This window comes from Rattus norvegicus, chromosome 10 (genome assembly GCF_021556685.1).
Source record: "Rattus norvegicus strain SHRSP/BbbUtx chromosome 10, alternate assembly SHRSP_T2T, whole genome shotgun sequence".
In the NCBI taxonomy this organism is placed as follows: domain Eukaryota; kingdom Metazoa; phylum Chordata; class Mammalia; order Rodentia; family Muridae; genus Rattus; species Rattus norvegicus.
The window spans coordinates 40,646,050-40,669,534 of record NC_141543.1 but is presented as its reverse complement, the minus strand read 5'-3'; the positions used below and the strand labels follow the sequence as shown (position 1 = coordinate 40,669,534).

Sequence of the window (23,485 nt, the reverse complement as noted above, 5' to 3'; positions counted from 1 at the left end):
AGAGAGAGAGAGAGTTAGTTTCCTGCTCCAGACTGTTTCCATTCTTCCTAGACTCCACCCTGAAGTCTATCTTTAAGCCTGACTCTCCCCTGGGCCACAACAGCAACTTCATCCCAGGGTTGGTCTCAGGTTCTTATCTATAAGGATTCTATCGACATTTCTATACATGCATTTCTCAAACCCATTGCACTCTGCCGTGGCCTCTTTAACTTCAATCTGCTCTGTAAACCACATAATAGGGACCTATATGAAAATAGAGAGCTATATTTACCGTGTGCAGTGAGATAGGAGAATTAAGGCTGGAATCAATGAATCTGCCTTAGCCTCTGCCACATTTCCAAAACAGGCGGGATTGTCTGAGAAACTGCCGACAAAGAAACCACCAGGCATTGTGAAGGTGCACAGAGGATGAGTCACTTCTCAGATCTTCAAAGTCAGCTGCATTAAAGTTGGTGAAGGCCCCGTTCTTTGAGATGTGAGTGGGTCTTCTAGTGGTCAGCATCCTTGAGCCTGGCCCTGCACGAGGCCTCAATCACCTGCTTCTCGTTCTGCAGCTTGGTGCCGCAGACAGGATGATCTAGAACACATGAACCTTTCCTCTGTGCCTCGGAGCACGAAGACACTACGCTGCGATTCTCTAGACTGTTTCAGCGTTAGTGTCTGTAGTGCCAAAGGGAGCACATTCAAACACTACTGACAATGTATTACCATCAGGATACAGACTAAATCCTCCAATCTTTCAATAATTCAAAAGGGACTAAAATCCAGGCTTTTAGGTGAAATGATTTGATCTCTAGCAATCTACCACAACTTTTTATGTATTCTACTTTATTTTTTTTAAGATTTTTTTAACATTTATTTATTTATTATGTATACATCATACAGCTTTCTGCCTGCATGTATGTCTGCAGGCCAGAAGAGGGCACCAGACCTGATTATAGATGGTTGTGAGTCACCATGTGGTTGCTGGGAATTGAACTCAGGACCTCTGGAAGAGCAGACAGTGCTCTTAACCTCTGAGCCATCTCTCCAGCCCCCTCTACTTTATTTTTTTATTTTATTTTTTGAGACAGGCTCTTACTACCTAGCCCTGGCTGGACTAGAACTGGTTATGTAAGCTAGGCTGGCCTTGAACTTACAAAAATGTACCTGCCTCTGCCTCCAAAGTGCTGGGATTAAAGGTATGTGCCACCACACCTGGCCTGCAACAACACTGTAATAATATCAAACACTAAAAGTTCTGTGGTTTGACATGGTCCAAATTGCTAAATTCTCACGACATCCACATCTTAATCTGGCCAAATTCCCTTCTATTCCTAATAAGAAAATAGGCTAAATAACCACATATCTGTTTGGTGACTTCTCCAGGCCAGAGTTGAAAGCAGAGACAATAATCACAAGGTAGGCTGTGTGCTGTGTTTCCTTATTGTGAAATCCTACTTAGTAATGAGGTTGGTTCAATTCCTATCACACTTAATTAACAGCAGAATCCAGAGCTCATTTCCAGTCCACCACTGTGGATCTTGCCTGCCAGGCTGTCACTCAGATTCATCTGACTGAAAAGAAATAGCCCCACCACACACACACACACACACACACACACACACACACACACCCTACCTCTGACTCATCTGTCCTAGTTTCTTTGGCAGCTCTTTTACAGGCTGCTCTGAAGAATACTGTGGAAAACGATACAGTTGAAAATATTAGACATGAGTTGGCATGGTGAGGCACACATTTAATCCCTGTACTCGGGAGGCAGAGGCAGGAGGATCACCAGGAGTTCAAAGCCAGGCAGTGCTATATTCCCGAGTTCTAGGACAGACTGAGCTACACACTGAGATTCTCACTGGGAACGTAGCTCTGTGAGTAGAGTGCCTGCCTAGCATGGTGTGGTGTCAGAAGCACCTGAGAGATAGGAGGACCACAAATTCAAGGGTCCTGTTGGTTGTGTATGTTGGGGGTTGGGTGAAACTCGCTGGTAGAGGTCTTGATTAGCATGTGTGACATACAAAGTTCAATTCCCAGAACTGCCATCTCCCCCAAAAAAAGTAGTTAGGCACACCCTTGCCACGTGGCCTACTCGGGGGTGAGGGGCCTGGGTTGTCGAGACAGGATTTCTCTGTGTAGCTCTGGCTGTCCTGGAACTCGCTCCGTTGTCTAAGCTGTCCTCAGAGACCTGCCTGCCTTTGCCTCCCAGTGCTGGGATTAAAAGCGCGCACTACCACCACTCGGCTACATGGCCTGTTTTATTATCAGCCCTGGGGAATAAGAGGCCTTATTGGGGAGTGAAGGGGGGAGATAAAGAAAAAGAAAACAACAACAAATAAAAATCCAACAGTGAGATTTTGTCTCGAAAATAAAAAAAAGTCATGAAAATTTAAAAGAGGAAGTTGTGTCGCAAAACGTTAAAATAAGGCGGATTCCCGGTCGTGGGAAGTAGAAAGTCCAAAAGGAACTAACTTCCAAGTACTCCCGGCTGGGGATCACCTGCGTTTAAGAACCGCATTTTCCCCGAGGGTTATACAAGAAAAGCAAGCCCAGGCGAGCGCGAGCAGAGAGGGAAGCGGCAGCAGGAAGCAGCACAAGGCCGCCGACCCAGGCCAGTGGCAGGTCACGTGACCGGCCAACATGGCCGCCCGCGGAGACTGCCGCCGGGCGGGGCAGGATTCGGAGCCGGAGCCGAAGCCGGAGCCCGAGTCGCGGCCGGAGCCTGGGCTCCAAGCAGGCCTAGAGTCCGGGGAAGAGTTCGAGATCGTGGACCGGAGCCAGCTGCCAAGCCCCGGCGAGCTGCGGAGCGCGTCGCGGACTCGAGCGGCCGAAAGCTGGTCGGCGCCCATCCTGACGCTGGCGCGCAGAGCCACCGGGAACCTGTCGGCGAGCTGCGGCAGCGCGCTGCGCGCGGCCGCGGGGCTGGGAGACGGCGGCGGCGGCGGCGGGGAGCGCGCAGGTAGGCCGGGGTCCCGCGGGCTGGGGCTACTGCACCGCTGTAGAAACTTGACCCGCCGGACAAAGAGCTCTGCGGTGCTGTGTCGCGCGGCGCAGGGCTCTGCAATTAGTGTGACCCAGCGGGAGAAGCGCGGGACGGGGCGGCTGCGGGCCGGGACTCCCCTCCCACCTTGTGTTTGTCTTTGTGAACCTCAGAACAGCCGCGTCGTGATCACCGATTGACTTTAAATAGGAGATTTAAATTAGAGGCTTAGACGGAAAGTCATCTGTGTTCATATTTTGCATACTTGAGAAATAAAGTCCGGTGCTGGTCCCCTGTCAACAATCTCGGCAGCCAGCCGGTTGTGCACCTGCGGCTGAGGTTGACAGCTTAGTCCAAAGTTGGTGAGAGCAGTGAGTCAGAGTCAGGAGGTTTTGGTTCCCTTTATTCTCCCGCCACTAACCCCCTGTGGAACAAGGACAACCCATCACCCCTCCTACTCGTATTTCCCTATCTATAAAAAAATGGGGATTTAAAAAAAAATTTTAATCAGCTACCTCATACAATCCGGTTCCACTCTTATGATCTAGATTAGAATTTCAGCTTACCAGTAAGAAAGGACAGACGCAAACGATTATTTATTTTTGATGGCTGAGCATGGTGATTCAGGTGCATACTTCTTGCACAACATGTTAGTGTATGTACTCGGGACTGTGCTAATTATAATGCAGTGGTGTTTCTGTTTCTAAACATAGCTAAAATTACAATATAAAAGATAGCCAAGGTGTATGGTGTTGTGGCGCTCACCTGCTATTAATACTAACACTTTGGAGGCAAAGGCATGTGGGGCTCTGAGAGTTTGAGGCCGGCCAGGTGTTCATAGTGAGCCCCTGCCTCTAAATAAACCAATAAATAAATAACCATGTTTCACATGGCTAGGGCACTTATTGTGAATGGACCGTGCAGACTTCAAGTTGCTGAGGTAAAGTGAGTGTTGACTGTAAAATGCCTGGGATATCACTTTACGACCCAGATTTTATTTTAAAAAACAAAACCACAACAAAAAAGCAACAACAAAAAGCTTCTTTCCTTGGTAATGAATTAACCTTGTTTTTTGGTCTTGGTTTGGTTTGGTTTTGAGGTTTTTTTTGTTTGTCTAGTTTTTTGTTTGTTTTGAGACAGGGTTTCTGTATGTGGTCCTGGTTTTCCACAAACTCACTCTGTACACCATTCTGAACTCAGACTCAGAGATCCTTCTGCCTCTGCCTCCTGAGTGCTAGAATTAAAGACGTGCACCACCACTGCCTGGCAATCTTGGTTATTTTTATAACCTTGGCTTGGTGTGTGTATGGTGGTTCACATGTACTTGTGTCTGTGTACTTGAAGACCAGAGGTCGATGTTGGCTCTGTCTTCCTCAACTGTTTAACTCGCCTTATTTTAAGATAAGTTTTCTCACTGAGCCTGGAGCTCACCAACTGGCCACACTATCTGACAGGACCCGGGTATCCTCCTGTCTTTGCTTTCCCAGCACTGGAAATACTAACAAATGCTGTCATGTCATGCCCAGTTTTTAATGCTGGGAATCTGAACTCAGGTCTTTAAGTTTCATCTCTCCAGCCCTGATTTTTTCTTTATCATCACCATGCATGCCTTGGTGTGCCTGTGGAAGTCAGAGGATGCCTTTCAGGAGTTCGCTCTCTTCCTCCACCATGTGAGTCCCAGGGCTTGAACTCTTGATCACCAGGCTTGTCAACCAATGCCTTTACCTACTGAGTCGTCTCACCAGCCCTGGCTTTTAGTTTTTGACTCTTATAACAATGGCTTAACACCTACACACATTATGTATCTATACAAAAATAGTTTTTCTACTTAAAAATGTTTTGGTTTTAGATTTTTACTTAAACCTGTTGGCTAAGGAACAAAATGCAAGCACCCCACCCCAACTCACTAAATAAAATGTGTGTGTATATATGGACATGTATCTTAACTAAGATACATTAGTTCAGACCTCCAAGGTCAGGATCACGACTATTACTTTGCTGCACCTTGTCTAACTGGAAAATCGTCAGGAAACAACACACATAGAGCCATCACCTGTGTTAGCAAAGCCTTCTTCTAGAACATACCACACACACACACACACACACACACACACACACACACACACACCCCTGTAGCTAACATTTGTTAATCTCATAGAAGGAGAGTAAGGACTGTTATCCAAATTCTTTGGTCAGATCGTGCAAGCCTTGTTTTCTGTCAGACAAGGATAAGTGGGCTTCTAGAAAATAACACCAAACATAGGAGAAAGTGAGATTCATGTAGCCCAGAAAGCTGCAAGGCTCAGGGGCTTCTGAGGGTTTTTGGTTACATAGGAAATTGACAGAACATCTCAAAAATTTTTGGCAGAACATCTTATCTAATCAGGGTAGAGTTTAGGGTATAGGGTGTGGGACATGTCAAAGACATGGTCAAACCCAAGTTTTACAGAAAACAGGAATGAACTTATTTTGACCTTGTAACAAAATGGCTTTTAATCTTTTGGGCTGTTTGTTTGTTTGTTTGTTTGTTTGTTTTGGGCTTGGTTTGGTATTTGGTTTTGTTGAGACAGGGTTTCTCTATGTAACAGCCGTGGCTGTCCTGAGGCTCACTTTGTAGAGCAGGCTCACCTTGAACTCCCAGACATCCACATGCCTCTGCCTCCTGAATGCTGGGGCTAACAGTGTGTGCACCACCACACCGGAGCAGTGCTGGCGGCTTATAATCTTAAGCTGGTGTCAGGCTGGTCCATCACTCTTCAGTTAACTTTTTAAATGTGGGAGGAGGACATACTACAGTAATGACAAAAAGCATAACAGGGTGAGTACATGAGCCGGTGACTGTGACTCACCCCCACCAGATTCTCTTGCTATCCATGACTGTGTGGACTGTACTCTGCACCTCCAGTGGTAGGAAAGGCTTGTTTAACAAGGCTGCCCCATGGTGCGTGAGGAATGCAGTTTTGCAGCAGCTCTGAGGTCATAGAGCTTGGGAATTCTTCTGTTCCCTTGCAGTCTTTATCAGTCACTGACTGAAGCATTGTTACTCCTCTCATGTTATTCATCGATAGGTAAAATGTGCCGGTGCCTCTCGAGAATCATAGATAATCAATAACCATCTGACAAACAAGGGTGCATCTGTTTTCCTTTTAGGGCCGTGACATAAAGTATAGACAGCACTTTATTCTGTGTTTACCGAATGCCACAACAGTGTTAGATCTTTGCTCACACCGTCACCCCCATGCAACTCAGTTTCTACGGTAAGCCTGGATGGCAGTAGGGCTGCCTTCATGAGTATGCCCCTGCAGCGGCTGTGATCAAAAGGCAAGGCTTGCAGACGCATTATGCTTGGAATTGATTTTTTTTTTCAGGCATTGTGTCTCATATCTCTAATCCTAGCACTAGAGAGACTGAGGCAGAAAAATTACCGTAAGTTTGAGGCTAGTTTGGCCTATAGAGTGAGACTCCTGCCCCCCCAAAAATTAAACAATAATTTTCCTCAAATTTCTGGGAGGTGAATAATTAATTATTATATGTTTATATGTGTGCCTGAGTGAATTTATGCTCACGTCATATGTGTGAGTGCTTGCAGAGTCCAGAAGGGGGCATCAGATCCCCTGGAGCTGGAATGAACTGCCCAATATGGGTGCCGGGAACCAAAGTCAGATCCCCTGGAAGAAGCAGTACACACTCTTAATTATCGAACCAACTCCCCAGCTCTGAATTTGTGTTTCATAAATGAAGCATGCTGAGACCAAGGAGCAGGGGCACTTGGAGCCCAGCTCATAGGAGATCCCTGTCTGCCGTCTCAAAAACTCTGAATCTTCTCCCTAACACTCCTCAGCTCTACCATAGCCATGAGTGGCCAGGAAGGGCAGGGACAGAGTGCCTCTGAATACCAGGGCAGGGTGGGACCACAGCACACTAGTCAAACCACTATAGAGGTTTATCTATGGTAAGGGAAGACTGACATTGGTATTTTGGTCTGGCCCAGATTTTACATGGGCTTTATGAATTGTGTGGTAGTTACAATTATCTTCATCCATTTTATTACATTTTGACTGATTTAATGAGAGACTTTGGGGTGGAGGGAGACAGAGAGAAAGAAAAGAAAGAAAAAGAATGTTGTAGGCTGCTTTGATGCATGTTTTAAAATATCTCACATGAGCCCAGGTGCATAGTTGTCTTGCTTTACTTGGGGGGCTTTTTCTTATACATGCATGTGTGCATGCGTGCTCATGTGTACTATTCAGTCTTTCCAGTGCCTTTGCACATAACTCACTAACTTTCCCCTCAGTGTGGCACTTTCAGACCCACTGATATATATAATGGCCCATCTTGCTTTTTGAAGTGAAACTTCCTAAAAGATGAAGGCCCATAGGGGCAGTCTTTACTTCACAGTTATTGGATAGGCCTGGAGCATACAGCTGGGGATAATATCAGTGGAGCATACAGCTGGGGATAATATCAGTGGAGCACAAAGCTGAGGACAGTACCAGTGAAGCATGCAGCTGTGGCTGTAACTCAATCAAAGAGTGCTTGCCTGATAGGCACCAGACTTTGGTTCAATACCCAACACAAGGTAAGTGGGCATGGAGGCAGGTGTCTGTAATCTCAGCACTTACAAGATGAAGCAAAAAGGTCAGAAGTTCAAGGTCATGTTGTCTTTTATATGTTTCCTGTTTTCATGCATTGCTGTTCATGTGTGTGCGGTGCCAACACTGCTTGTATGACAGAGGATAACTTGCAGGAGTTGGTTTTCTCCTTCCAACATGTGGATCCTGGGGATGGAACCTAGGTCTTCAAGCTTGGCAGCAGACCCTTTCACAAGCTGAGCCACTTTAAAATGCTGGGCCAGATACTGACTTTAAACCTAAATGTGGACTAGGGAGATGGCTCGGTGGCTAAGAATACTGGCTGGTCTTTCAGAGGATTCAAGTTTGATTCTCACATCCACAAGGGGGCTTACAACCATCTGTAACTCTGGTCCAAGGGTATGAGACACCCTCTTTTGGCCTCCACGGGCAGCAGGCTCGCATGTGGTACACATGCAGACACGCAGGTAAAATTCCCATACACACATAGCATAAAAATAAACCTTTAAAATGCTTTTCTTAAAAAAAAAAAAAGGAAAAAGTAAAAAAAAGAAAGGAAAAAATGTCTCTACTTCTGAGAAATACCAAAAATATTTCACCAAGACTTACCAAATGGTAACTATACCTGTTAGTCATCCATTTACACACACACACACACACACACACACACACACACCTTGTTTGATGCAGAAAACTTAAAATGATCTAAATGCTGCTTATTTCAATACCCTTTTGCCAATGCAGTATTTTTTTTCCCTTGATGTCATTGCACTGAGACAAGCTATGGGCTCAGGGATCACCTGCCTTTATAAAACAAAGGAAGAATGCATGGGAAACCTGGGTTCTCACAATGAGTGCACTGACAGATCTCAGGGGCCTGGTGTGCTGCTGCAAGCCTTTAATCCCAGCACACAGGAGGCAGAGGCAGGTGGATCTCTGAGTTTGAGGCCAACCTGGTCTACAGAGTGAATCCAGGACAGCCAAAGCTACACAGAGAAACCCTGTCTCAAAAAACTAAATAAATAAATAAATACTTTTTCATAAATTTTCTGATTATGATATATTCATGCTTTGCCCTTGTAGAAGTCCTCCTTTCTATTATTTTTCCCCTTTTACAACTTTTCCAATCTATTTTTTAAAATGTAAATATTTAATTAATAGGTTTTCCCAACAGATAAAAATAACTTTACCACTCCTATTCAAATGCAGCATTTAACCCACTTTTTCCTCCACGCAGCCTAGAGGAAATGTTGAGAACATCAGGCCCAGCACCTCTCTCCAGATTGAGAGAATTTAGAAACATTAGTCTCATTGCAGTCTTAATTAACCTTTATTGTAAAGTAAGAGTTGTAAACCTGTCTTTTAGATTTAACTATTGGTGTGTGTGTGTGTGTGTGTGTGTGTGTGTGTGTGTGTGTGTGTGTATTAGATACCTAGAAATTCCTTTCCCCAAAGTCGGGCATTTAGACAAAAGACATTCCCTCAAGGACTTAAGAAGATAGTTCATACTTACTAAAAGGAGTCATTCTCCTTATCTCTGGCAGAAAGGACTTATGGCTCCTCCATTAACCTATGCCTCTGTTGCCTATTAGCATATCGAGGTCTATGCTAGCCCCTAAGCTCCTTCATTCCCCATTCAGAAGTGTCTGCTACCTAGTAGCAGACCCTACCCTAAACCTCTCGCGTGCCCACGCCACCTCCTGTTCCCACTCCAGCTCAGCTTCTATCCCTCGGCTTCTCTTCCCTTCCCCCATCTTCTCCTTCCTGTATAACTCAGCCATTTTGGTTACGAACTCTGTTGGTTTTCCTCTTAGCTCCACTCTTGGTCCTCTGCATCTCTCTTCATCCATTTGCACACTCTTTCTCCTTCCCTCTCTCTTCACTCCTCCTGTCTCCCCCCTCTGCCAACACTCTTCTCATAGCCCTCTATTCTGCTGCCCATATTCAGTCCGGACTCTTCCAGATGCTTCTGCCTGTGCTCTCCCTCATATCTACAATAAAAACCTCTTCAACCATATCCGAGAGCAGTCGTGTCCTCGTTTTCATTCAAATGACACCTACATGTTCCCTTTTAATTCTGTGTCCTCGGAAGTGTTCACATCCAGAATGTACATTATCAACAAGAAGGGCAAAACCTCCCACACAAAAATTAAGATTGAGCAAGTGGGTTGCAAAAATAAACAAAACAAAAAACCTAGGAGGCAATAGATGATGAAAAGTTGCTTGACCTTAGCAGTAGTCAAGACGGCTCCAAAAACACTGGAACTTCCTGCACCAAAGGGCAAGTGAGAAGGCTGGCACATGCCAAGAGGCAGGGCCATACCACAGGGAGACCCCTTCACCGCGCAGCTAGTGCACCTGCGGGAGCTTTTAGTTTGAAGTCTTAGGGTGGGTGGGTGGGATTTAAGGTATTTGGGGTTTTTTTGCAGGGGGGTAATATGTGTATGGGGGAGGAAGGTATGTTCAGGTGCCTGCAGAATCTAGAAAACCTCATAGGATGCCCTGGAACTGGACTTACAGGTGGTTGTGAGCCTGGGTGGTAGGGCTGGGTCCTCTGAAATAGCAGTACATGTTCATAACTATAATCTCTCCAGTGGTGGAGTCTAATTTTTTTTTAAACTCTAGGGTGCCATTTCCTGGACTTAAGGGAACATTTGGTAAGTACTTGTCCTAGATAATCCTATACTAACTGTAAACAGACGCTCACTCTCCAAAGCGACAAGATGAATTGAGTGAAAATGGAAATGTAGTTATTTCTAACAAACTTTTTTAAGGGTTTGCAAAACATAGAATAGCCACAAGTCGTGGATGAAAGCTCGGAGTCTGGAAAGGAAGGAAGGAAGGAAGGAAGGAAGGAAGGAAGGAAGGAAGGAAGGAAGGAAGGAAGGAAGGAAGGAAGGAAGGAAGGATGCTTTCTTTCCTGCAGGCACAGATAATGGGACAGAAAGACATCTGAAACCCTGTGAGCCTCAGGTAGTTGCAACTAGGTCCAGGGCAGGTAGCTCAAAATGGCCACTTTCCTCCATGGGGGTGGCTCTGAGCTGGCTTCGTCCAATAGGAATGGTCAGGGGCGGGGTTGGGGTGGAGCAAGGCTGCCTAGACTTTGCGCCCTATCATAGGTCAGGGGAGAGACCAATCGCGGTGAAGCTTGTTAGAACCAGCCCCCTAGCAACGCAAGGAGCGGCTTAGAAGGCTGAGTTTGTGGTAGTCAGTCTCTGCTGCTACACAAGCACCCCTCATAGGAACTCATAGGAACTGTGGCCTGCAGAAATGGACAGCGACTTGACTATGAACCCCGGATATCCGTCCGCCAGTGCGTCCTCACCCCTGAGCAAGCCCCTGACCCTCTACCGTATCACTCTGACCCCTGTCACCTCCAAACCCCACTCAGCCCACTAACGAAGCTTTCCTTGCGTGTGCCCACAGCTTCCAAAGGCCAGATGATGGAGGAGCGTGCCAACCTAATGCACATGATGAAACTCAGCATTAAGGTCTTACTCCAGTCTGCCCTGAGCCTGGGACGCAGCCTGGATGCAGACCATGCTCCCTTACAGCAGTTCTTTGTAGTGATGGAGCATTGCCTCAAGCATGGGCTAAAAGGTGAGCCTGGGGTGTGTGGGAGCACAGGGATTTGGGCTAAGTCTTTGGCCTCACTAGCTCCAAGCATTGCTGTGGTTGCAGAGAGGAGAGTAGCCCACAGAACAGACAAGTTCCCTGTGTTCTAGAGCAGCATTGTTCAGTAGAAATGATACTGCAAGCCACAGAGGCCATCCTTAGTTCTCTGATAGACACTTTTTAATAGTAAGGCTTAAAATCCACCCTGTTTTACATTGCCAGCACATGTCACTTCAGTCCTTTTATGAACTAGCCACACTGCGGGTGCACCATTAGTAACTCGTGTGGCTCTTGGTAGCCTTGGGGAGCACAGTTAAAGGCCACGATGGTGAATACAGAAACATAGAATTATAAAATGCTACCAATTCAGGGAAGCAAAAAAAAAAAAAAAAAGGTGAGATGGTAGAGAATGAGGGGTTGACATGTGGTCTGAGACTTAAGGAGGAGAGAATACTATAGAGATTTGGGCCCCCAGCATTCCTAACACAAAGGAAGGGGGGAGACAAAACAGATACGAAGGTGCAAGTGGCCTGAGTGGGACCAACCGTGGCTCCAGACAGATACTTGGTAACCAGGGAGTATGGAATGGGAGATAGAAGCGAGGAAGTGGGGAGAGGCTGGACCATGCAGGCCCTTAGAGGTCATGGCAGGAAGCTGTAGTTTCTTCTAAGTAAACTTGGAGTTTACGGGAGCAATGTGACTTGGTTTGCATCTTAAACAAATAAACCCTTATATCCAAATAGAGAACAAATTATAAGGGTAAGGAAATGAAGACGTTGAGAAAGCAATTAAGTCACTGTGGCAGCTCAGGATGGAAGTAGCTATAACAAGGAGTCCAGCGTTGATGCTGCCACTGGGACGGACGGAGGCGGCAGGATTTCACAGATCTCCAGCAGTAACCTGAAGAAAGCCAGCGTTGATGCTGCCACTGGGACGGACGGAGGCGGCAGGATTTCACAGATCTCCAGCAGTAACCTGAAGAAAGCCAGCGTTGATGCTGCCACTGGGACGGACGGAGGCGGCAGGATTTCACAGATCTCCAGCAGTAACCTGAAGAAAGCCAGCGTTGATGCTGCCACTGGGACGGACGGAGGCGGCAGGATTTCACAGATCTCCAGCAGTAACCTGAAGAAAGCCAGCGTTGATGCTGCCACTGGGACGGAGGTGGCAGGATTTCACAGATCTCCAGCAGTAACCTGAAGAAAGCCAGCGTTGATGCTGCCACTGGGACGGACGGAGGCGGCAGGATTTCACAGATCTCCAGCAGTAACCTGAAGAAAGCCAGCGTTGATGCTGCCACTGGGACGGACGGAGGCGGCAGGATTTCACAGATCTCCAGCAGTAACCTGAAGAAAGCCAGCGTTGATGCTGCCACTGGGACGGAGGGAGGTGGCAGGATTTCACAGATCTTCAGCAGTAACCTGAAGAAAGCCAGCGTTGATGCTGCCACTGGGACGGAGGGAGGTGGCAGGATTTCACAGATCTTCAGCAGTAACCTGAAGAAAGCCAGCGTTGATGCTGCCACTGGGACGGAGGGAGGCGGCAGGATTTCACAGATCTCCAGCAGTAACCTGAAGAAAGCCAGCGTTGATGCTGCCACTGGGACGGAGGGAGGTGGCAGGATTTCACAGATCTTCAGCAGTAACCTGAAGAAAGCCAGCGTTGATGCTGCCACTGGGACGGAGGTGGCAGGATTTCACAGATCTCCAGCAGTAACCTGAAGAAAGCCAGCGTTGATGCTGCCACTGGGACGGAGGGAGGTGGCAGGATTTCACAGATCTTCAGCAGTAACCTGAAGAAAGCCAGCGTTGATGCTGCCACTGGGACGGAGGTGGCAGGATTTCACAGATCTCCAGCAGTAACCTGAAGAAAGCCAGCGTTGATGCTGCCACTGGGACGGAGGGAGGCGGCAGGATTTCACAGATCTCCAGCAGTAACCGAAGAAAGCCAGTGTTGATGCTGCCACTGGGACGGAGGGAGGCGGCAGGATTTCACAGATCTCCAGCAGTAACCTGAAGAAAGCCAGCGTTGATGCTGCCACTGGGACGGAGGTGGCAGGATTTCACAGATCTCCAGCAGTAACCTGAAGAAAGCGCATGGGATCAAAGACAGTTCACTGCTGAAGGAGAGCAGAGCTGGTCTGTCCCGAGGCCTCTGCCAGCCAAAAGCCTGGGGTCATAGCGTGGAGTATGGAACTTTGTGGTCTCATTTGCCTTTTGAAAGGAAGACAGTGGGCCTCGGGAGAACCTGCAGCCCAGACTCACACTGATGTTTTCTCTTTTAGTCAAGAAGAGTTTCATTGGCCAAAATAAATCTTTCTTTGGTCCTTTGGAGCTGGTGGAAAAACTTTGCCCTGAAGCATCAGATATAGCTACCAGTGTCAGGAATCTTCCAGAACTAAAGTGAGTAAGAAAATGCAGAGTAATGCTTTTCACTCTGATGTTTGCCTCCTCCAAAGTCCTTCCTGATTTGGAATACTCTGTAACATGTTTGATGTGGGCTCTAATCCCACCTGTGCTGCTCACTGGTCACATGACCTTGAGTGGGACGTGAATCTTTCTGGGCCTCACACTTCTGTTCTTTAATGTGAAGGCAGTGTTTGCCACGTGGTTCACGTCATTTATGTTTGTGTTGGGACTGCAGACAGGGCTCAGCAGTGAAGAGTGCTGACTCTGCAGAACACTGGAGTTTTGTTTCCAGCATCCACAGTAGGTGGGGTGTGGGGATCAGGGAAACTGCAGATGTGTCTCCAGCCCAGTGACACAATATTTCACCACAAACATAAATTGCATATATGAGCCTGTGTCTCAGAAATGTCCTGACACTCTTAACACTTGAAGTGTCTGTGTACAAAACTCAAAAAGTACCTAAGTTGTACAGCGACTGTTCTCAGTGCCCAGACGGAACCTCTAGAACTCCTGAACTACAGTGTGACTCTCGAGCATGCGTGTGTGTGTGTGTGTGTGTGTGTGTGTGTGCACACGTGTGCACCCCTCCCACAGGTGATTATTTCATTCTGTGTTTGTTGCTGTTCTTACACAGTAGTGGTGTGATTCTCTGTTTGAATTCTAGGACAGCCGTGGGAAGAGGCAGAGCGTGGCTTTATCTTGCTCTCATGCAAAAGAAACTGGCAGATTATCTGAAAGTCCTCATAGACAACAAGCATCTCCTAAGGTATAGACAACAAGTGTACCCTAAGGTGTCAGTGAAAACTGTGATTAGTGAAAACTTAAATAGTAGCTATCACTGAGATTTATGACTGACTGGCTCTCTATAGGTATGGTTTATATACAAGTAGTCACTGTAAAAGATTTTCTCTAGACTGAAGTTTATATAACAGAAATCTCTAGAGTTGATTCTCTTGTCTAGTTCAGATAAAAATATCCTTTACATCATAGCCAAAACCCAAATTTTTCTTATTGTTGAATATAGCTTGTTTTAATTTTTGGTTTTTCTTTCCTTTTAAATTAATTTACTTATTTGAGGGGTTGTGGATACCACGGCACACATATGTGGATCAGAAAAAAATGAGGAAGTCAGTTCTCATTTGTTCTTTCTCATATCTCTCTCTCTCTCTCTCTTTCTCTCTCTCTCTCTCTCTCTCTCTCTCTCTCTCTCTCTCCCTCTCTCCCTCTCTCTCTCTTTCTCTCTTTCTCTCTTTCTCTCTCTCTCAAGACAGGATTTCTCTGTGTAGCCCTAGCTGTCCTGGAACTAACTCTCTCTGTAGACCATTCTGGCCTTGAACTCACAGACATCCACATGCCTCTGCCTCCCAAGTGCTGGGGCTAAAGATGAACACTACCATACACTGGTCAGTCCTCTCCTTCAATCCAGTGGTTTCCAGAGATCAACTCAGGTTGTCAGGCTGGTGGCAGGGGCCTTTGTCACTGTCACCACACCAGCCAGTCCTGGTGGCCTATGTTTCAGATAGCCAGGTTCTGTGACAGAGAGAAGCCAGTGAAGACACAGGGACCCAAGGCAAAATGACAGGAAGTCGGTGGCCAGGAGTAGGGGAGAAGGACTGAGACGAAGATCCCAATGGAGGAGCCTGATAGGCAGCTTTGTGGATTTCTGTTGCTGTCACAAAACACCTGAGAGAATCAGATTTTAAAGGGAAAGAGGTAAAGTAGTGACTCAGTATATACGGCTTGTTGTGTAAGCATGAGGTTCAGTCCCCAGCACACACATGAAAAGACTGGATTTAAAAGCTTGGCTCATGCAGACAAAACACCCATACATACACATAGAATAAAATGATAAAAAATAAAATTCAAAAGCAGACAGACATCTGAGGACCAGCACCTGAAGTTGACCTCTGTCATGTACACACACACATATATATGTGCACCCACACACATGGTCCCACACAAACACACGTGGTTTCAGTCCATAATTGGTCCTTTTGCTGTGTGCCTGGAGCAAGGCAGCATATCCTGTAGGAACCATGGGGTAGGTAGAATAAAAACTGCTGACTTCCAGCAAGTGAGAAGGAGGAAAAGGCAAAGGTCACCTTCAGAGCACACCTCCAGTGACCTAATCAGCTCTCAACTGGTCCCACTTCTACCTGCTTTAACAGCACCAAGCTGGGAAGCAAGTTGACTACATGGACCTTTGGGAGACATTTAGGCCAAGAGAGGGGTTTGGCATGGTAGGAGAAAGGAAGCTCCCTGAGGGTCCCTGCTCCAGGCTAAGGCTGGAAGCCAGGTGGCAGCCTAGCAATGGAAAGGCAGGAGAGCCGGGGTGGGTGAGTAGTGAGGGATTTCTGAGCAGCTCCCTGACTTGCCACTCTCTTGCAGTGAGTTCTATGAGCCTGAGGCCTTAATGATGGAGGAGGAAGGAATGGTGATTGTCGGTCTGCTGGTGGGGCTCAACGTTCTGGACGCCAATCTCTGCTTAAAGGGAGAAGACCTGGATTCTCAGGTACCGTGGAATTTAGGCTTTAGTGGAATGGACCAGGTCAGCAATTGTTTGCTTGAACTCTGCAGACATGTACTGAACCTGAAAAAGGGACAAAGGGCAAGAGCCCTTAGGTAGGGGTTAGGACAGACTGCTGTTCTGGGGAGGATGTCTCAGGGAAGATGAAAGAAGGAAGATGGGTAGAGGGACTCAGAGATGAGGCTCCTTTGGTAGAGTGCTTTCGTAGCATACACAAGGCTTTAGGTTTGGTTCCTATCACCACATAAACCAGGTGTGCCTGTAATTCCAGCACTCTGCAGGTAGAGCCAGGAGAATCAGACGTTCAAAGTCATCCTCAGGACACAGCAATATCAAGGCCAGTCTGGGATACATGAAACCGTGTCTCAAAAAAAGAGATGGGGGGCTGGAGAGATGGCTCAGTGGTTAAGAGCCCCGGCTGCTCTTCCAGAGGTCCTGAGTTCAATTCCCAGCAACCACATGGTGGCTCACAACCATCTGTAATGGGATCTGATGCCCTCTTCTGGTGTATCTGAAGACAGCTACAGTGTACTTATATATAATAAATGAATAAATCTTAAAAAAAAAAAAAAAGAGAGATAGGACAAGAGAGGTGGCTCATTGGTTAAGAGCACTGGTTGCAAGCTGAGCATGCTCATCCCTGCTTTTAATACCAGCGCTTTGGAAGACAGAGGCAGGAGGATCTCTGTGAGCTTGAGGCCAGCCTGGTCTACAGAGTGAGTTCCAGGACAGCCAGGACTGTACAGAGAACCCCTATCTGGAAAATAAATTGTTTAGATAAAAAGCACTAGTCGCTCTTTCAGCGAAGCCAGGCTTAGTTCCCCAGCACCCACATGGCAGCCGACAGCCATCTAACTCCAGTTTCAGAGGAGCCAGCGCCCCCTTCCAGCTCCCATAGGCACTGCAGGTACACAGATAAACGTAATTTTTAAAAAGGAGAGAAGAAACGAAACAAGACAATGTCTCAATTTTAAAAGAAAGGAAGAAAGAAAAAAGGAGGGCCGGCTGAGAGTGGTAGTGTACACCTTTAATTCCAGCACGAGAAGCAGAGGAAAGGCAGGTTTCTGTAAGTTCCAGGCAAGCCTGATCTAGTGAGTTTCAGGCCAGCAAGGGTTCATAGTGAGACTTCTCTCAAATAAAAGCGAGCCCACAGCGGTGCCTTACCGACTGACTGCTTATCACCTGTCTTTCTCCTAATCCGTATGCTGAAGCCTGTATCAACAAATCTTTGATAAAATTCTCAACTCTGCTGAGAGAAACAAGCAGAAACACCCAGCATCAACCTGAGCCTCCAAATGCACACACACTAAGGGGCACACACCACACACAGCAACATACACACATCCACAAAAAAATAAAAGAACCGTTTTAAGATGGGTATGGTATGACACATACTTGTAAGCCACGTCCGTGGGAGACCAGGGCAGGAGGACGTCAGTTCATGTCTGCAGAATTCAAGGAAAAAAAAAAAAATATATATATATATATATATGCATATATATATATATATATATATATATATATATATATATACAGAGAGAGAGAGAGAGATATCTAGGAAATATATATAATCAAATATATATTAAAAACTTTTATTCGGGGTTGGGGATTTAGCTCAGTGGTAGAGTGCTTGCCTAGCAAGAGCAAGGCCCTGGGTTCGGTTCCCAGCTCCAAAAAAAAGAAAAAAAAAACTTTTATTCTAGTTATCTAGTTTACTTTGTTTTTTACTTCTAGTAAAAAACTTTGGGGTTGGGGATTTGGCTCAGTGGTAGAGCGCTTGCCTAGCAACCGCAAGGCCCTGGGTTCGGTCCCCAGCTCCAAAAAAAAAGAAAAAAAAAAAGAAAAAAGAAAAAAACTTCTAGTGAATGTTGAATGCTGTTGATTTCTTGTTTGGGTAACATCCATTTCTAACTCAAACAGAGTAGTTAGTATGTGGCTTTCCCATAACAGTGTTCCCCAAATAAGCCCCACTTGGTCATTGTGTTGTATTCTTTTCCTATACTCCTGAATTACATGTCTCTGCTTATGTTCTGAGTCTCTTGTGGGCCTTTGACTCCTTCCGGGATTGTATTCTCTCATAGATTGAACCAGGAAATGGTCATTCTCCTGTTTTGTACCACAGCTTAGTAGAACATGAAGTTGGATCTTTGCTTGTTTGTTTTGTTCTTTCTTTAAAGGTTTACATTCCTTAAAAAATACATAGTGTATGTGTACTCTTAATACGTAAGTACAACCTGCTCAGTCTACATAATGTTACTTGAGTGCGTATTTTGAGAGCTGACCATTAGTATTAGGTAACCAATTGGTGTGCTCTTCCCTGAGGAAGACTGTCTCCAGCTCTCAGCATCCCTTAGTTGCCTTCCTGTAGGTTGAGGCCCTTAGGCTTTCCCCTCCATGCACACCAGCTTGTCTGTTGGTGTTGCCCTTGTTCAGCTCATGTTTAGGCTGTTATGTCAATGAAATCTCATAGGTGTAGCTTCAGACAGTCCCAGGAGGCAATCCCACAGACAGAATCATGTCCCTGTGTCTCTGACTCTTAGTCTTTCTAACCCATCTTCTGCAATGATCCCCAAGCCAAGTTGTATTGTAAATGTGTCCACATGTCTACATTTTGAGTGGATGTAATTTTCTGTAATGATCTCCATCTGTTGCAGAGAGAAGTTCTTCTTGATAGGGGTGAGGACTACACTTATCTGTTAATATATGGATAAATATTTAGAATGCAGTTATAGATTATGCTGGTTTAATAAAGTGGTGGTTGTAGGTTCCTCTCCAAGATCCATGACCTCACTAGACATGGTTTCCCTCTTGTTGATCGGGTCTTCAGTTCAGTTAGAGAGCAGTTGCTTACTGTCAAGGTATCTGTGCCACTCCTGGACCCCTTAGGTCTGTGGTGCCATGCTGGTCATTGTTTGGTTCATCTCAGCCTTTCATAGAGCATCCAGGAGCACATGCCCCAAGGCACTGCCTACAAGGGGCTGGGACTTCCCACATCAATCATTAGTCAAGAAAATGCCCTAGGGGCTTCCCTACAGAAGCATTTCCCAGTTGTTCCCTCTTCTCAGATTCTAGCTTGTGTCACATTAATGAACAAACGAACGAACAAGACAGGTGTGCAAAGGACTTAGAAGTGTCAGATAAATAAGACTGTCACTTCAGCCTAGAAGTCTAGTGTTCTCTCCCTCTCCCTCTCCTCTCTTTTTAAATTACTTAGTACACCCAAACCTTTGATGCTCTTTATGGATACCATGGTCCTCCTTTAGATGCACACACAGTTGTGGAGTGACCATCCTGATATTTCAAGCCTTACAGGGTTTGGGGGGATGAGCACTGCATATCTGACCTAAGCCTGTGACCTTTATTTCAATCAGGTCGGAGTGATTGACTTTTCCCTCTATCTGAAGGACGTGCAGGATCTTGACAGCGGCAGAGAGTAAGTAATGTGCTGCTCGAAGCTCCTCACCAGCTGGTGACAGGGGTTGGTTTTGCTTTGCAATTTTAGCTTTGTTGAGTAAGTTTAATTACAGAGGTGAGTCTGGTGGCAGCCTCCCTGTTTCAGGAGTTGAGCTCAGAATAGAGCATGTGCGTGCAAGTTCCCCTTTTATACCGTCTCCTTTGCCCATCGCAGCCCACCCCCCTTACCATGGGAAGCCGCTATAGTCACTTCCTTCTAAGCCGTGTGGTGTGCATGCGTGGTGCAGCACGTGGGTGGATGCATATCCCACAGCACACATGGAGGTCAGGACAACTGTATGGAGCTGGTTCTCTGACCACCTTTATGTGGGTTCCCAGAATTATACTCAGGTCATCCGGCTCGCATGGCCAGTACTTACCCACTGAACCATCACATCAGACTCCAATTTTATTTATGTTATTTATTTTATCGACTCTCCAAAACATCTTGAGATTTTCTACCAGTAAGGGGTAGAAACACATGTAGTCATGTAGTGGTTGTGTGTTATACAGACATACAGGACTAAATCTGAGCTCCTTGTATTGTAGAGTAAGAGAAATTTTCCCAAAGGAGGATGAAATAAGAAAAGTATGATACCAAGGAATCAAGGAATATATATATATATATACACACACACACATATTATACACATATATATATAATATTTTTTCTTATTTTATAAGCCAAAGAGTTCAATATATAGTGCATGATATATGTTAGTAGATATGGTGGTTATGTGCACAAAGGAAGACAGACAGTCAATAAGCCATTACTATGGGTTACCTCAAGAAGCAATATCAAGTAAAGAAAAAAACAAAAGGTAAAAGAAGCAAAAAGGTAGCAACTGAAAAACGAACTCCAACCCAGCACCTGTGGCCTGAAACAGTGTGGGGTGGCCTCACTTACGTGAGCTATATGTAAAGGTGCGTGGAGAAGTTACAGCAGGACAGTGAGATGGCTCTGTGCGGAACGGTGCCTTCTGCCAAGCCTGGCAACCTGGGTTCAATTCCTGGGACCCACATGGTGGGTGAACTGACAAGTTACACACACACACACGGGCACAATTTACAGAAAGAAAGAGCTGGAGGGATGATTCAGTGGTTAAGTTGCTCCTCTCGTAGAGAGCCCACATCAGTGGCTCATAGGTGTCTGTAACTCCAGCCCCACGAAATCTGACACTCTCTTCACAGTTATTTGCATATGGTGTACTTACTGACAAACAGGAAAACACATATATACAAAATTTTTAAATTATTTTTTAAATTTTTTAAAAAAGAAATCAGTCAATCAGAGGGAAAGCTCAACTGTAAAATGTTGAGGGCTTTTACACTCCAACATCCCTGACCTGTAGATTATTCTACTGCGTTCTGAAACGTCTTTGTTTCCTCGAGAGCGTATCCCTTTCTTTCAGTACAGTGAGACCCAGGGCCATGTGTGTGGCAGGCAGGTGTGTTCACCATGCACAGATGCCCATGGCTTTCTGTCCTCCCTAGAGAGGCCCAGGCAGTCAGGGTGACTTGTCCTCAAGCCTTGTTGCTGTGTCAGGCAAGCCTTGCTGTTTACTCCATGGTGGCTCTGTATTGTTATAAAGTTATAAAAAATATAATGCTGTCTTTTACCCTCTGCCAGAAATATACATCTCAATTCTGTTTAGTGTCCCAGCCGCCACACACTCTCTTAAACTTAATTCGCCACAAGAAAGAACACACACTTTTCGGGCTGGAGAGATGGCTCAGCGGTTAAGAGCACCCGACTGCTCTTCCAGAGGTCACGAGTTCAATTCCCAGCAACCACATGGTGGCTCACAACCATCTGTAAAGAGTTCTGATGCCCTCTTCTGGTGTATCTGAAGACAGCTACAGTGTACTTATATATAATAAATAAATAAATCTTAAAAAAAAAAAAAAAAAAAGAACACACACTTTTTAATAACCTCTGATCCAACTGATAAGATATAATTGCCCATCTAAGCATACAAAGCCCTATACACATCCATCCCTTAAGAATATTCATAACAACCTGCAAATACAGAGTGGAATCTTAATGTCAGCCTCCATGTTCTCTCCGAGGCTTCCTCTTCCCATCTCCTTCTGTTCCAGTTTCCTCCTCTTCCCTCAGACTTTTCTCCCGCCCATCCTTCCTTCCCGTCCAATAACAGGCCTTGTCTGTCCCTGCCTTCACCTGTATAACATCCTACAGCTCTGACGGTCTCTCGGTTTCTGGAGGTTGAAGATGGCTGTGCACAGGCTGTAAAAGGTTTGACATGACTCTAAGGTTTCTCTTTGTGTGCTCTTCTCACAAGGCATGAAAGAATTACCGATGTCCTTGATCAGAAAAATTACGTGGAGGAACTTAACCGGCACTTAAGGTAGGGCTCCCTCCTGGTCAATGCCAGTTGCTCTGTCTACTGTTTCAACTGTTATGAGTGCGTTTTGTCTAAGCAGAGAGACAAGTTGTAACCATTCAAGCCACATTTGTGTAGAGAGGACCCCTCCCTGATGAACAGCATTGGGGAGACCTTGGGCTTTGCTTTGTGCTGTCGTACAGCAGAGAGATAAATACACAGAGCCTGGAGTTCTGCCCTAGGCCTTGGGAAAGGAACAAATGAAATCCTATGAGAAATGAAGGAAGAGGCCAGCAGTGCTTCTCAACCTTCCTAACTTTAATACAGTTCCTCATGCTGTGCTGACCCCCAATCATTGCTACTTGATAACTATAATTTTGATACTGTTATTAATTATAATATAAATGTTTTTGGAGATAGAGGTTTGCCAAAGAGGTGATAACCCACAGGTTGAGAACCACTGAGCTAGCTAGAGAGCCAACTCAGCAGTTAAGGCATACTGTGCTTCCAGAATTCTGTTCCCAGAATTCTGTACCCACCTCAGGCAGCACTCAACTGCTTACAACTCCAGCTCCAGAGGGTGCTATCACCTCTGGCCTTCATGGTCACCTGCACGAGCACACACACACACACACACACACACACACACACACACACACCCCTCCCTATTCACCTGGTGCGTGTGTGTGTGTGTGTGTGTGTGTGTGTGTGTGTGTGTGTGTGTGTGTATTAAACAGGGTCTGAATATGTAGTTCTAGGCTGGCATGGAGCCTGGACTTCCCAGAGACCCACCAGCCTTTGCTTCTCCAGTGCTGAGGTTAAAGGTGTAAGCCACAAGCCTGGCCTAAAATGGTCTTAAATTTAGGGGTAGGGGAGGAAATCTAGGGTTGATTCAGAGATGCCCTAGATTTTAGCCCCATCACCAAAAAGAAAGGTTGAGGTGTGGCATATGTACTGGAGTTCCTTTTTTTTTTTTTTTTTTTTTCTTTTTTCTTTTTTTTCGGAGCTGGGGACCGAACCCAGGGCCTTGCGCTTGCTAGGCAAGTGCTCTACCACTGAGCTAAATCCCCAACCCCTGTACTGGAGTTCCTTAACATAAGTGCTTATGCTTGACCATGGCCAAAGTAGATTAACAGTGAAGCGAGCGACCTCTTCCAATTATGGGGAGGCTGAGTTGATACTCAAGGGATTTAAAATGCTTTCAGCAAAGGTGGCTTGACATCTAGTCCAGAAACTTAAGTTCCTGCTCTTGTCAAAGGGCTTGTTGCTGTCATCAAACCTGTTATTCCCTCTTTACGGAATCTTTCCTTTTTTATATTTTTTCAGTATAAAAGTAGTTTAAGATGTTACAGGAATGGTGGAATGACTAAGTGGTTGAGAGCACTTGTTGCTCTTGCAAAGCACCCACATGGTAGCTCATAACCCCAGTTCCAGGGGTCTAACACCCTCTTCTGACCTCTGTGGACACTGCAGATATGTGGAGCACATATATTCATGCAGACTAAACATTCATACACATTAAAACATAAATCTAGGCTGAGTGTATTGGTGTAAGCCATTAATCCCAGCACTTG

The 23,485-nt window shown here is 45.8% G+C and overlaps 1 protein-coding gene across 2 annotated transcripts in view; it reads left to right on the top strand.

Annotated features, from left to right (window-relative positions):
* The first annotated feature begins 2,605 nt into the window (after positions 1–2,605).
* Positions 2,606–23,485, top strand: part of Rufy1 (RUN and FYVE domain containing 1) — a 48,042-nt gene continuing 27,162 nt past the window's right edge. The window contains exons 1-7 of one of the 2 annotated variants that reach the window (XM_087572873.1): positions 2,606–2,950; positions 10,990–11,163; positions 13,463–13,580; positions 14,251–14,352; positions 15,975–16,098; positions 19,485–19,546; positions 21,870–21,935. In XM_087572873.1, the coding sequence (XP_087428999.1) occupies positions 2,632–2,950; positions 10,990–11,163; positions 13,463–13,580; positions 14,251–14,352; positions 15,975–16,098; positions 19,485–19,546; positions 21,870–21,935 (965 nt within the window). In that variant the 5' untranslated portion in view covers positions 2,606–2,631. 2 annotated transcript variants of the gene reach the window in all.